We start from the raw sequence: 15,409 nt of genomic DNA on the forward strand, positions 1-15,409 counted from the left end.
AAAAATCCAATTTTGAAATCTATGTGCTTTTCAAACATAAAGTAGAGTGCCAGTGTTTTAAGGCCTCCATTTTTGGGTGCAAGGACAATTTACTTAAAAAAAAAGGTGAAATTTTGAGTAGGAAAGTACACTGATGTGATAGAAATTTACTTCTAAATGATTTATATTAGCTGTTAAAAGTACCTTAGATTTTGAACTTACAAATAAGATGTTGAAATTATTTTAATATTTACCATTAGTAATTGTAATAATACAACTATATTGTAATAAGTATTTGACTATGTACAATTCAGGAAAATTAATAGAAAGTAATAGAGAATTAAAAAAAATGTACATGAAATTTACTTAGAAGTTAGAATGAAGGATTAAAAAATGTAGCCAGATTTTTTTTATATATTTTTTAATAATAATATGATATTGCAAGGAATGCTTCCCTTTTGTTGATATCCTTTGTACTCAAATATGAAACATATTTTGAAAGGAGTTTTGCTGGGCCTTGGAGAATCCATCCCAATTAAGGGTGTCAATTGTTGCTGTTCTTGGTTGTTGGCCACTTGGTCTCCTAAACAATTATGGTTCCACGATATCAAGGGGTTGTAGGGTAACGATTCTGGCATACTTATTCTGTGCCATTTGCCCACTTTGGCACAGAAATCAGCAAATACATATATGGTAAACCGGTTCAACTTTTCTGTACTGGTTCAGCAAAATTGGCACACTTTTTCCTTGTGCCAGAGAAGTGATTTGGGCACAGAAGGAATTCTGTCCAAAATGACTAAACTCCTCATCACTCTCTCATCTCTCTGCACTCTCGTCTCTCTGCAATCGACTTCTGCACTCTCGTCTCTCTCAACGGTCATCTCTCAACGGTCATCTCTCGCAGCCCTAAACTCCTCATCATCATCACTCTCTCATCTCTCTGCACTCTCGTCTCTCTGCAATCGACTTCTGCACTCTCGTCTCTCTCAACGGTCATCTCTCAACGGTCATCTCTCAACGGTCATCTCTCGCAGCCCTATATAACCTCTCGTATCTCTCTCGTCTCCCTCATCTCTCACAACTCTCCCAAGTCTTGCAACTCTCTCTCGTCTCTCTCATCTCTCCCAACTCTCTCAATCTCTCGACTCCAAAACGAGTCTCTCCAATCGATCGTGTTTGGAAGCATTTCTGCAATCGATCCTCTATTTGGAAGCATCTCTACAGCCAATCTCTCTGTTTGGAAGCGTCTATGCAACCGATCTATTTGTTTGGAAGCATATCTGCAACCTATCTCTCTGTCATAAGTTGAAGCCCTCTTGTGCAAGCAAAGCCCTGTCTATGCATCTGATCGCTCTTCAACCGAAGCCGTCTGCAACCCACTTCTTCATCTTCGTTCAATATGAGTGGAGGTTATCGATGTTTGCCCTGTCTCTGCAACTGTTCATAGTTTTTTTTTTTTTGCACATAGTTGTTCTGAATAAGAAAACCTGATTCTTTCTTATTTTTCTGATATTGCTAAATTCATTTTCTGTTTACATCGGAGCACAAGGGTGTCATTCCTTATGACTGAAATGGAAATTTTTTTGCAAGATTTTATGTTCTTGGACTTTACTTTGATTGTTCAATTCTATTGGTTCTGTTTCTGAGAGTAATATGTTGGGATATTGAGACCTAATTGTTTGGTATATGATACTTGGATTTTTCATTTTTATGTGTGTGGCAATTGATTGTTAGATTACAAACAGAGTTATGGAAGGTCTGATGCGTGCGAGACTGAGACACCATTACTTCATGGGATATTGAGATCTCATTGTTTAGTACATGATACTTGGATTCTTCATTTTTGTGTGTGTTGAGATCTTGTGGGTGGCAATTGATTGATGATTAACAGAATTATGGTTCTAAACTAAAAAGATTTCATTTTTATCTTTGTGTTCTTAAAGTTGGTTTTTAATTCTCTTTTTTCCCCTTTTGTTTTACTTTAGGTCAGTTTGGATCTTGGGTATCATTTTTGGGATTTGGTACAAGGTTTGGTTTCATTTGACTCAATGTTCCCATGCATCAGTTTTGTTTTGAAGTTTTGGAAAAGGGACTCAGTTGATGTTTTGGTTGAGTATCCAAATGGGAAGTGAAGAGTATTTATTCAGCTGTTGAAAGCTCGATTCAACAGTCTGATGAGAGCTCTGCTAATCAGCCTTAAAAGCATTAAAAGTGAGAGCTCTGCTAATCAGCCTTAAAAGAATTAGTCTGATGTCATCAGTCTGATGAGAGCTCTGCTAATCAGCCTTAAAAGCATTAGGAGTGAGAGAATACCCTTGATGCCGTTCGACTTAGGAAAATAAATCCCTTGTTCCTATTTTTGGAGAATCATTGAGCATCTAGTTTGTACTCAGAAAAACAGAGCCCTGATGCAGTAAAATGCAGTAAATTTTTATTGAGTCCAAGTTGCTATTAAATTCTCTATTTGTAGAGTTAGGTATTTGTTTATTCCTTGGCAGTGATAGTTTCTATTTTGATATTCGAGCATGTGACTGAATTATAAAGCCTGGTGGTTCCTAAAAGTTAGTTTCTACAAAATGTGAGAACTAAAATCAAGGGATAAGTTAAATTAAGAAAACAGCATGAACTATGTTTGTTACCTACGGGGTCTTTTTTCTAAATGGGTCTGAAATCCTTTTAGTGCATAGAACAGAGTTAAGTTAACTTTGTCTTGTTTCACCTTTATCTATTAATCCTCTTGTTCAAGTAGTATATTTTACATATCAGATTTCCAGTCTACGATTGCTTCCTTCTTTTCTAATCCCCACTAGATCCATCTAATCGAGGATTGGGTTTTGTGATAAGGATTGGAACTTAATTTGGGTGCTTATTTCTTAACTGGAGCTGTGCTTGATGCAGACCAGAAATCTGTGTGATGGTTATGGTCCTTATGGGCATCCAAGAGTTTTTATTTCACCATCAATGGAGTGGATAGAAACCACTCTGGCTTTCTGTTGGAAGTATCTTCAAATTCCAACACTTTCTTATGCTGTTATTTTATATGTGGTGAAATACCTAATGAAAAGATACAATATGCATTTTCTATAACAAAAGAACTCATAGATTATGCTGACTAGCCTACTAATTGTTGCAAAATTATAGAAATTTAGAAGATGAGGGAAAGCTGAAGGACTAAGTTGAAGTGTGGTCAGAAACACATTCTCTGCTTATGAGGGTATCATATGAAGTAGGATAACAGATCAAGATTTGTTTAGCAGTTGATATCTAGATGGTTCTTTATTGGTTTGATCTCACTCTTGTTTCTTGCTTTAAATGCTGGTACATTGTTTTGAAGAAAAACTTTTGCTCAGTTGTATGCATGTTAAACCGATGATCTTAGTTCTCTCCACCCACCCCACCCTCTTATTTGATTGTTTCTTCTCATAGTATGTTGCCTTTTTTGTGACAGCCAACACAATACACAGTTATATGCTGGTTGTTTGGAAAGTATTATTGCTGTGTAGTCAGTTTAATTGCCATACGTTTCTGTACCTGTTTGTTGCCACTTCCAAACTTACTATCTTCTGTCAATAATCCATCCACTTCCATCAGGTGATTAGAAAGAGACTGTGCTCTGATTCCTTTGTATCGCTATTCTGGGGACATGAGAGGTTTTCATCTGTTGCTTCTAGAGCATCTATTGTTGGAGAGTGTGTGAGGAATCCACAAAACAGAACCTCCAATGGCATGGATCTGTTTGTGGAATAACAGTGCAACCCATCCAACCATCATGTTCAGACTCCACTGGGCGTCTTCTTCAGTTGGTCCTTCCCAATCCTGATTCTCAGTTCAACTTGCTTTCAGTCCAAGTAGCATTTCTAGTAATCGACATAAGATATCCACTACATTGGTTGATCATCAATATTTCTCTGAAGTTCTTGATAGAAAAGATTGGATTATTTTGCTAAATCATGAGTTCAAGTACACAAAGACCAGTTTAACTCCACAGTTCGTTGTAAGAGTCCTGCAGCATCAGGAAAACCCATTACATTCACTCAAATTCTACATATGGGTTTCAAATGTCAATGAGACACTGGTGAATTATCAATTGGCACACAAAGTTTTGGCTTATGCTCTATATCGTAAGGGTCCTGTACTGTTGTCTGTTGACTTGCTTCAAGAGATTAAGAACTCTGGGTGTTGCATTTCTGAGGATCTGCTTTGCATTTTAATTGGTAGCTGGGGAAGGTTAGGGCTTGCCAAGTACTGTGCTGAAGTTTTTGGGCAGGTTTCACTCTTGGGCCTCTCTCCAACTACTCGATTATACAATTCACTTATTGATGCATTAGTGAAATCCAATTCCCTTGATTTAGCTTATCTCAAATTCCAGCAGATGCCTGTTGATAACTGCATCCCTGATAGATTCACATATAACATTCTCATCCATGGGGTCTGCAGGATTGGAGTTGTTGATGAAGGACTTCGTCTCATGAAGCAGATGGAGGGCTCAGGTTACTCTCCTAATGTATTCACATACACAATCCTCATTGACGGGTTCTGTAACGGAAAGAGGGTGGATGAAGCCTTCCAGGTTTTGGAGATGATGAGGCAGAGGAATGTAAGACCTAGTGAAGCCACATTTAGGTCATTATCACGGTGTCTTTCGATGTTCTGATGTGCATAAAGCATATTATCTGTTACTGAAATATTTAGAAAGCAAGCCTATTTTTTGCAAGCAATATTGTGATGCCATACTGGATTGCCTTTCAAAGAATTTTATGCCAAGTGAGTCCATGGAGTTCTTAAGAAAGATGGAACAAAAAGGTTATCTTCCAGACAGTTCAATATTTAACATTGCAATGTCTTGCTTGATGAAGGGTGTAGATCTGAACGAGGCCTGCAACATACTGGATGGTTTTATTGAGAGAGGTGGGAAGCCATGTTTCAGCACTTATCTCATGCTTGTTGAAGATTTGTGCAAGGCAGGAAGAACTGATGAAGGGGACAGATATTTAAATCAAATGGAGAAGGATGGACTTATATCAACTGTATCTTCATATAACATGTTGATCGATTGCTTTGCCAAAGCCAAAATGATGGACAAAGCGTCACAGAAATTTGGAAATATGCTTCAAAGAGGTGTTGCTGCTAATCTTGTTACTTTTAACACCCTTATTGATGGTCATTGCAAAGTTAGGGAGGTAGGTAAGGCTAGAGAACTGCTTAAGATGCTTTTAGACCATGGTTTCAAACCTGATGTCTTCACGTTTAGTACTATAATTGATGGCCTTTGTCGAGTTCACCAGATGGAAGATGCTTTTGGTTGTTACAATGAGATGATTGAATGGGGTGTCTCTCCAAATGCTGTCACATATAATATACTGATACGGTCTCTCTGTTTTGTTGGGGATGTTGCTAAATCGATGAAGTTATTGTGGAAGATGAAAGGTGCTGGAATAAAGCCAGATATGTTTTCTTTCAATGCTCTCATTTTAAGTCTTTGTAGGATGAAGAAAATTGAGAATGCACAAAAGCTCTTTCTTTCAATGTTGAGAGTGGGCTTGACACCTGACAAAATTACATATGATGCTTTTGTTAAGGCATCATGTGAATCAGGAAGAGTTGATGAGGCTAGACAGATTCTTCATACCCTGGAATACCATGGATTATCTCCAGATTCTTATTCATATGCACCAAATTATAGAGTCTCTAACTTATTTGGGTTGCTTGGAGGAGGCCCATTATTTAATCAACAAATATGAAAGAGGAACTCTTGTGAACTCCATTTCAGATTCACCGGATGAAGCTCATACAATGCATGGCGTTGACTCATCAATCTAATGAACTTCATTGCCAATTTATCGGATGATGTCCATACAGTACGGTCTGCTCATTTGTTCGAGGACTTGCACATGGAGCATCAGATTGCTTGCCACCACTTCTTCTGAGCAATGTGAGAAGGTATGCACTGCAATCTGATTATTACTTGCATCATCATATTTCTGCACAAAGGTGGATGTCTGGTACCTGTTATACCATGTTAACATGTAATTTCTCAATGGATTGTACTACTATTTTATTTTTTAAATATATCGGTATGGTGTTCTTTTGGACATAAAATTCCATGTCTTACAGCACTGACCTTGATCTTGGATATAATCTTATTTAGACCATATAGTGTTGAGGATTTTGCTGCTGCGCCCCTACTTTTGCCTTGTGGCAGGTTCTGTTGCCACTTCCAACCACTAAATGGACGCAAGGTCCTATTTTACCCATATCTTGAAATTCAGAGCCAAATTGAATTAGATACCTCCCACCACAAATTGACATGCATCATTGTGTTGACAATTTTACCTTCACCGAAGTCCTAATTCCCTCTTGGTAGTTCTGGATTTATGAAGGTTCATTTTTTTCTCTCTCTGGCAATTTCAGTTTTGGCTGAAATTTGACATGTCAGCCAGATGCTGCGTCTAACTTTTGTACAAAATCTGACCTATGATAGAATATTTATTTTGACCATGGAGGGATCTTTTGCCTTTAATGTTACTATGATGATAGAATATTTATTTTGACCTTCTGTTTTAATGGACACTGAGGTTTCTTAGCTTCCTTGTGACCTGCCTATGATTAAGCAGAGTGTTTGTTATATGTTGAAGGGGAAAGGATTAAGCAGATCGGATGGTTGTATAAGTTGAGAGGAAATGCTGTAAACTCCCAGAAGCCGCCTAGTAGCAGCCGCAAGAAGAACTAGGCGCGCCCTCTCCCACAACCCCAGGAAGGATGCACACCACCCGGGGATAATTTGTCTTTTCGGTGCCTCATCCAATTTTGTCTAGGAGATTTAGTCTGAAGAGGACTCTTACTGTCAAAGAGTCCTATGAGTTGTTAGCGTTATTTTACTTTACTTATTCACTTGTAATTACTAGTTACTGTCGTTAAGTAGAGTCCAAGTTAGAATAGAGTCTTAAAGTCCTTTTCAAATTGAACTCCCTAGGTGTTGGTTCTAAGGAGTTCCTTTGTTGGCTCTAAATTCGCCTGGGAATGTAACGTCAGTTTTGATCATTGATAAGTTGCTGGGTTATGCAGGAGGTTCATGTTGGGTGCCAAGGAGGAAACCTGTGCGCCCTTGTGTGTTATTCTTCATTATTTCTGCATTCAAAGCGAGCAGTCTTGTTTCTTCTTTCCTCTTCAAAGTTCCAGCAACTAAGTACCATCCCCCAGCCCCAAACCCAAACCCTAAGGCCTCCCAGCCATCCCTTTTTCTCCCTCCCTCCTTCTGATTTCGCTCTAGGTTAGCCTGCGTCCCTTCATTCTAGCCCAAACTCGTAACCACCCCCTTAGCCTTTGGTGTTGGATAATTGAGTCCGTGGGTGCATTTGGTGGCCTTGTTTTGGGCCTCTCGTTCTCGGTTGGAGATTGCGTTCTGGTTTTCGTTCCGGTCGGAACAAACCATTTTGATTTTGTGCTTGGGCAAAATTCTATCTTTCCGTTGGTACCTCTATTAATCCCTTTGTGGTGTCTTCTCTGGGGTTCACTTGTATAGATAATATAAGAGCATAGAGCAAACAATATGATAAAAGAAACATTGCAATAGCTAGTCCTGTGTCTGGTGAACCTCTTCAACCCCCGGTCCTCCTGTATACAGGGCCTAGGGGTGCTCCCTCCTGTCAATACTTGGGTAATAAGATCCACAGAAACAACACAGGGGAATTTCTCGATCATTATTTTGCTAGCTCACTAGCTCCCAACATTGCCTCTTAACTTCTTTATGGGGAATAGATTTTGTAGAAGTAAGCATAACAATTCAATTTAAAGAACAAGGTGTGAGAAATCCTCCCCAACAACACCACCAGAGCTTGGAGTTATCCGTCCGTTCGCGCCTTGTCCGGGGAGTCTCTGTCCTTCTGCCTGTGTGGGCGTTGTCTGGTACTGATTTGGGAATTGCTCACTTAGCCTGATCCAACTCCCACCCTTGTCCTGATTGCATATTCAGGCGAAAGTTTCAGGGGATAAAGAGCTGTTGGAACTTAACTGCTTTCTCCATTCTTTATTTTGTTACCTCAAGGAGTTGATTAAGGAACAATATGGATGATTGCTTCTCACAAGAAATGCCCAACCTACCTACTAGTATGAATAATATTTATATACTTCATTTCTGTCCCTGAAAGTTTCCAGTTCATTATGCCTATTCTTTAAGTTAATGATTGTGGATTAGAACCTGAATTATTTTCTGTTCCAAAATTTTCAAGATAAATGACTTAGAGTCTTAACGAGGTGACTTTCTCTTGGGTCTTCTGAATGCTTGCAGTCATGGAGGTTTGGTTAGGAAGGAATTGTGTTTTACAGTAAAATGGTTAGAAGATGTAAAGAACATGGTGATGCAGATACCCAAAGAGATTGTTAATGTGATTGTTTGGAGGACTCTTTTGGGTGCTTGTAGCTTCCATGGGAACATGGAGATGGAAAAAGGGTATAGCAGAGATTATGTTCTGTTGTAAGCTTTCTGGAAAAATATTCTAGTCCCCAGCTTTCTCTCCTAATTCAATACTTAATATTTCTGTTTCACATTGACTTTAGGCTCTAAACAGTTTAACAAATGTAAAAATCCCTTAACTGTATATACTTGTAGTTCAAGTTTTTTAAAACATGTATTACCTACCAATGTGTATGAAAATGAGGAATGGAAGAGCTTCATTGTGTTACTCTTTCCTCCCCCATCGTCACTCTCTGTCAATATAGAGAAGTTGGTTTGCTCTATCAAATATTATTCACCTTAATATCTGTTTCCAAACACTTGTGCAAATTAGAAAAAGACACTAATTAATTGAAAACATTATAATCTCACTTGATGTATGTGACCACCTGTGTATGAATTGAATCAGCACATCTTACGTATTTTTAAATATTTTATTAAAAAAATGTGTCCATTTTGGCACAGAAGTCATACCATACAAGATTCTGTGCCAAGATGTGCCAGAGAAACATGCCCATCTATATCCAACCATACAAAGATTTTACTACAGATTCTGTGCCAAATTTGCCCACTTCAGCACAGAAGCATAAAAATTGGATTTTGTGCTGAAGTGAGAATTTTGGCACAGAATGGTTGCCATACAACCCCCAAGAATCTAAGATTTGGAACGATTAACTATCAGCTATGGTTCCTTAGCCGTTCCAACATTTCCAAGAATATACCCTTCCAGAAAACCGAAAACCAAAAACCCAACAACCAACATGGGAATTTAGAAGTAGAAGTTTAATACTTCAATAAGATCTATCGACGAGATTCTTCTGTGTGGCTGGCAATAAGACTAAATCATTCGCTGCAAAACTCGCCCAGCAGTGTGTGCTTATAAATTCTTTTTCTTAAACGTTAAAAGTCACTGAAAAGAAAGTGTCTTTTTTCCCTACAAAGCTTACTAAAAGGAGAAACCCATTATAACGAAGACCAACCACCAAACCCACTAAAGACTGATATACATCCAACTTGAATTAACAGTAAACACAACTAAGAACATCTACTGGAGAAAAAACTAGGTGGGTGGCATTCCTGCTATTTGGCTCTCCAACAGGTACAGCAGATGGGGTTGGAAGCGAACTACACCATTCCATGAAAACCGGCTGATTCCAAAAGGACCGCCTTGATGTCTTCAGGTAACACGTTGGGGCCTTCGATGCATTGCTGAGGGCAGAAAAAGACCAAAATAGAAGTCTTAGCTTAACATCTCAAGAGTCTTAATTGAAGGACTAGTAATTATTTGATCTCAAAGAGTTTTAATTAGAAGATCAAACAGAACACGGATTAGTAGTAAAATGACAAGCTAAAGCACACATTTGACCAAGAATGCCAAGAAATGTTAATAGATGCTGTTTCAAACAGGAACAGAAGAAATGTTAATGGATATTCTAAGCGAATAAAAGGAATGCAGCGAGCTTGCATATGATACTTGGATCAGTAAGCAGCATAAAAGATAAACAGACCTAGGAGGAAACATCAAATGATCAATCCCACTTTTTTTCTGAACATCAACACCATCAGTATTGAGTTTGCTTTCTCAGACAGATCATTGGGTACCCATCAAGATTTCAGTTTCCTCAAATTCAATATTCATGTTTGACTTACCTTCATTACTAGTTTCCAGCTAATCAAGTGAAACAATAGAAAGGTGGCAACCAACTTACCTCAGCTCGGAAGATGTCCAGAGCAAACCCATTAAAACAGCTGATGACAGCCTGCTGGATATCAAGCCCAAGATTATCAATTGCCTTCATGGTGGAGAGAAGAAGACCTGGTCTTCGGGCACAAAACATGTGAATGTTGACAGCTCTCCCTTCTCGTACCCTGACTTCAACCTAAAAAAGGAGCACATTGGCAATATATGAAGAAGCAATTCAAAACAATCTGAAGAAGATGATCAGGGGTCAACAGGAGACAACTTAAAGCATAAGATGGGTGAGTTGCTCAATTGATACACAAAGAAAACAATCACACTAAATAAACAAATTAGTCCATCTTCTTAAACCACTTTGAGGTCTCTACTCCACTGTAATTGTATTGCCCACCATATTACATAACTAAGCTAGTAAGAACCATCACTTCAAGATAAATCAAAACCTACATGACCTGTGATATGCAGGTTTGAGCCACTTAGAACAGTATAGAGTTCTAAATAGAATATGTATGTTGCAGCCGAGCAAGATAGTAAGGCATTCGATAAAAATTAATAAACCAAACCCATTGAATCAAAAGGGAGTGAATTCACCAAGATGATGGAAATTTACCCTTGCAGGTTGGCTATTTGGGCTTGGCAGCGAACTTGAGCAGAGTTCCTCCTTGACACGGCAGGGAAGGGTAGGTGGGGTGGGTGTCAATGGATGGAAAGAAGTTGTGGTAGGAGGCAATGAAGAGCCGGGTGGAGCTGATTCTAGTTCATTGTGGAGGTCATTGATCCTCTGCAGTAGTTCCTTCAAATACTCAATTGCATCACCGAGGATCGAAGCTCTATCCATCTGTCAAAACAATACCATATACATAAATAGACATCCTGAATAGATATCTTAAGGCAAACCGAACTCAAAACTTCAAAAGCACCATGGGTGGCTGAAAATAAATACAACAAAATCAAGTAATTGTATATCTGATCTGGTGGTTTATGTTAGCACTCAATTAGGTACTGAATATATACAGACTAAGTTACAATCAGTGAAAATAAGTTCCAGCACTTCCTGGAATATGTACAGGCTCTTCAGAAATTATGTAAGCCCAGTAACTTGTCGGGAGTCTTAACTGAATAAGGTAGACTGCTTAAGATCCTACATTTGCTAACCCCCAATACAACATAATTTTATCAACCAAAATCCTCAAGTAATCATGTTGGAGATGAATATCACAACTAACACTCATACCTTTTTTTCCCTCAAGAGTTGTAGCAATGAACCAGTCCAAGTAGAGAGAGAGAAGGAGCAGGGCTACTGTTTTAGGCCAATTAATTATAAAAGGAACGTTCATAGCTTATACCATTTCAATCAAGTGGGTCTCAACTAGTTCTTCGATTTCTTTCGCAACTCCTTAACAGCAAGCAGTTCTCCCAATAATAAAACAAAGAAGGAAAGAAGAGAGAGAACTCTAAACTTCAAAGAACACAAGTAGCACAGAGCAGACTAACCTTGCTAATTTTTGGAACAACTGATCTTAGCATGTAAAGCCTGTCGTTGAGTTTCTTCCTGCGTCGCCTCTCGGCCATAAGATTTTTTGCCGGGAGCCCCTTCCTTTTCCCCTTTTGATCAGCTGCAGTGACAGTGCTGTTAGTATTCGAGTTGCTTCCACCATTTTTGGCGGCTTCATCAACTTTGTTGTTATTATTATTCTCTGTGGCCTCATCAGAATCATAATTCAAACCAGACCCGTCGATGCTTGCCTCATCCATTGCGTCCTCCTCGATGCATCTCTTTCTCCTCTTCGCCTGGTCTTCGTTCAACTCCCTCTTTCCCTTATCCCCTTGTGAACCTAGGAAATCCAAATTATTACTTTGGTCGAGGCCGGCGGAATTCTGCCGCAGAGCCGCTCTCTTCTGGAAGAGAGTGGGCTGTGCGCCAACAGGAGGAAAAATTTCGAGAGGTCTCAACACCTTGGACCTGTTGAGGAACGGAGGATTACCAGAAGCCTCAAAACCTCCAAACCCAGATGGACTGAAACCAGAACTAACAGTGCCGCCGTTATCGATCATCGGAAGCAAACGAGAGGACGAAAATTGTGAGTTGGAGCTCAGATCGGGCATGCCCACCTCAGGTTGGGGGCTTAAGCCGTTAAACTCGGTTAAAACCCCACTTCCTCTGTTCATCAAAGCAGCGGAGTTGGTGTTCAAGTTCCCTTGCAAAGGCGCCATAAACCCCGGCTCACAACCCAAATCGAAACCGTTATCAAATGGGTTGTTGCAGACGACATTGAGCAGCGAAGACAAGCAAGATTTCGTAGGCAAGAAAGACTGTATCTGAGACGGGTCAAGGTTAAACACGGACGACGGAGAGCACGACGAAGAGTCTACCGATTGCAGCAGCAGATTCTCAGTTGCAGTAGGGTTTGAAGAGAAGGTGAGGTCTTTCATATCTTGGTGGTTTTGGATGCTCTGAAAGTCATGGTGAGATGGGTTTCCTCCACCGTGAACGTACCAGTCGTCTTCGAGCATCGATTTGAACGTAGAGAGATGACCCATGTCGTCCCTGTTTTCTCCAACGCCACTGCTACCACCGTTTTCCCTAGTCCAAGAAACTGCATCTCCTTCCTCGCCCTCTTCTTCCATCCAGACCACGCCATTAAGCCTGGACAGCATTGTTGCACTTGCCTTTCTTTGTTCTAGCCTCTTTCGGAGATTCCAGGGGGAAAAAGACAATTCAGAGCAACAGAAAGAAACCAAGAAGAAGAAGAAAAAAAATTTGCAGAACGGAAAGGGAGATAACTTTTCAAAGATCAGAAGACTCATCAGAGTACCATTAGAGATTAGCTGAGTAGATAATTTTGTAAGTTGCTCAAAATCTTCTCAGACCCAGCTTATTGTGTCTGTGTGGTTATGTATCTATCTCCCGGTCTCAGTTGAGTTGCTGCTTTGGTTGTTTAACAACCCTCTCGAAATACAAAATTACCCCTGTCCAGGTACTTCAATTACTCACTCATGTCCTCTTTTCCATATTTATCGTTTGTACATTTTGGCTTCGGATTTGTCGGTTTTTCCATTTTTCAAAAGACGGGCAATTACACAACTGTAATTTTAAGAGAAGGAAATGCAACTAGCCTGCCAGGGTAGTAACTAAGAATTACTATTTACTGATTTAGCATCATTCCTTGAGATTTTGGATCTGATTCAACGGTGGTGATCCAGTCGATTTAGGAGTAGTACCTTGTATCTAAGAACTCTTGATGTAATTTTGAGACTAGGGAGCTAAAGAATTCTTTCTATACTTCTACCATTATTCATGTGTGTAATGAGATTTACTAATTTTATGGCAGGATCCATGCAAGCTCCTCAGGAAAATACATTTTAATATTACGCCTGGTTTTCTGGCGGGATTCATGCAAGCTCCTCAGGAAATGCATTTCGATGTTAATGCCCTTCCGCCCGCCTTATTTTGCCTTATTCAGGGTGACGCCAACAGTAAAAAATAGAACGAGATGTAATCTATGTACTCGTTTCTTTTTTATTTTTATTTTTTTTCCGTAAATGTATTAATTGTCTTTAAATATTAAAAGCTTCTTTTTAAAAAAAAAAAATTCAAAACAAATCAAAATATCATATAGATTTCTGATAACAGATACTTTATACCATTACAATGATACATTTTTTCCAAAAAATAATAGGTTAGTAAAGGTCTAAGTAACATTTTGATTTAGTTTGAAGTGGAATTAATGTTATGAGGTAACAGGGTGATGTTGACATTCTCCCAACTATTTAATATCAGGTCCCCATAAACAAATTATAAGTTTTCCCAATAAGCAAGTAAAGATTGATTAAATGATTAATACATTTATAATGAAGAGCCCACAAGGTTATTAGCAATAATATTGGAGTCGATGAATTCTAAAATTACGGATTACTTAAGTTTTTGGTCAATCCAAATTCCAATCAATCTAAAAGTAGTGTAAAAAGGGTTGTGGCAGTGGCACCTCAAAACAGAAAGGAGTGGGGAAAAGCAAGTATTATGAGTTTTAAAAGGTAAAAACCATTTACGACTGACTAGAGTTCTTTTTCACATCTGGCAAGGCCAACGTTGCATTGCATGGGGTTGATGATGGCCTTTTTGGCATTTTCTCGGGAACCAAACGGATTTGGAAACTATTACTTCATCATATATGGGCCCTCACTGTCGAGGTTCAAATTTCTACCTCACCCTCATTACTACTTTAATCAATCTAATCGTATCTAGAGTTACATTTAGAAGCATCAAATTTTCCTTCGAAGCCTCTCAACACAGTTCCTTCATGTTTCTTTTACTTTTACTCTCCTTTTTTTTTTTTTTGGTAAGTCCTCGATCAACACAGTCAAGGTAAAGAAATAATGACCGATACAGTATTCACTCATGGCCCATGGACTAATATTGAGGCAACCATAACATTCACCTGAAATTCTATTTATATTGATTTTTTTTATTTGTTGATTTTGAATGCATGTATCGAAGTTTAGGTGTGTACTTTCTCGATATTTCTTCGTTACATAATAGAAATAAAGTTCACGTGAGGCTCATTAGAAATTTCATTTCTAATTCATTTTGTCAACATTCAACAGTGAGTCTCTCGCCTATTATGTGATGAAAAATGTCGAAAAACACATAAAGCTCTATCCTAACATGTGAAGAATTGACTTCCGAGCCGACTGACCTTTCCTCCAGGCATCGGTTGTTTGAAGAATTTGAGAAGTAGAAATATCAAATTCCACTAGAGTGAAATTTAAAAATATAAAAGTAAAAGAAAAGATTTTGTCTAAAATTTGTAAATGTTAATTTTTCTTTTGCTTTTTGTTATCTACCCTACAAAACGATGCCTTCCTTTTACCAAAAAAAAAAAAAAAAAAAAAAAAAAAAAAAAACGATGCCTTCCTTGTTATTCTTAATCCATGAAGGCGGTCAGAAAGGTAAAATTGAGTTGCCGATAGGAGAGGGAGAGGCCATGAATGTGGTGGAGGAAGCCTTATTAATTAAAACCCAGGGAGAGAGAACGCGTTGCTGGGTCTTGGAATAAATTTGACTGAGAAAAAAAGGCAAGGAAACCCAAGTCTCTCGTGAATCCTCTCCTATTCACCGCACCTAAATGCCCAGACAAGCCAGCTTTCTACTTTCTTTTTCTCCTTTTCCAGCAACCAACCAAGCTTTCCTCCCCAACCTTCCTAGCTAATATATTTACCAACTTACACTTGTCACTCTTCCAAGTAACCGTTTGACGTTTGTTTCTTCTTCAATTTGA

The 15,409-nt window shown here is 38.8% G+C and overlaps 1 protein-coding gene and 1 pseudogene across 1 annotated transcript; one reads left to right on the top strand and one right to left on the bottom strand.

Moving 5' to 3' along the window:
* Window positions 1-3,622: 3,622 nt before the first annotated feature.
* LOC149019879 (uncharacterized) lies at window positions 3,623-5,877 on the top strand (annotated as a pseudogene).
* Window positions 5,878-8,851: 2,974 nt separating this feature from the next.
* Window positions 8,852-13,042, bottom strand: LOC149019880 (transcription factor ICE1-like). Its single transcript, XM_089147881.1, has 4 exons — window positions 11,625-13,042; window positions 10,741-10,968; window positions 10,141-10,311; window positions 8,852-9,640 (listed from the first exon to the last, which is right to left on the bottom strand). Exons 1-4 carry the CDS (start codon window positions 12,936-12,938, stop codon window positions 9,557-9,559), a joined length of 1,797 nt encoding a protein of 598 aa, XP_089004007.1. The 5' UTR covers window positions 12,939-13,042; the 3' UTR covers window positions 8,852-9,556.
* Window positions 13,043-15,409: the final 2,367 nt, after the last annotated feature.

The sequence above is a fragment of the Hakea prostrata genome, chromosome 3 (assembly GCF_041222555.1).
Source record: "Hakea prostrata isolate BN-2017 chromosome 3, UWA_Hpros_2, whole genome shotgun sequence".
Taxonomy (NCBI): Eukaryota; Viridiplantae; Streptophyta; class Magnoliopsida; order Proteales; family Proteaceae; genus Hakea; species Hakea prostrata.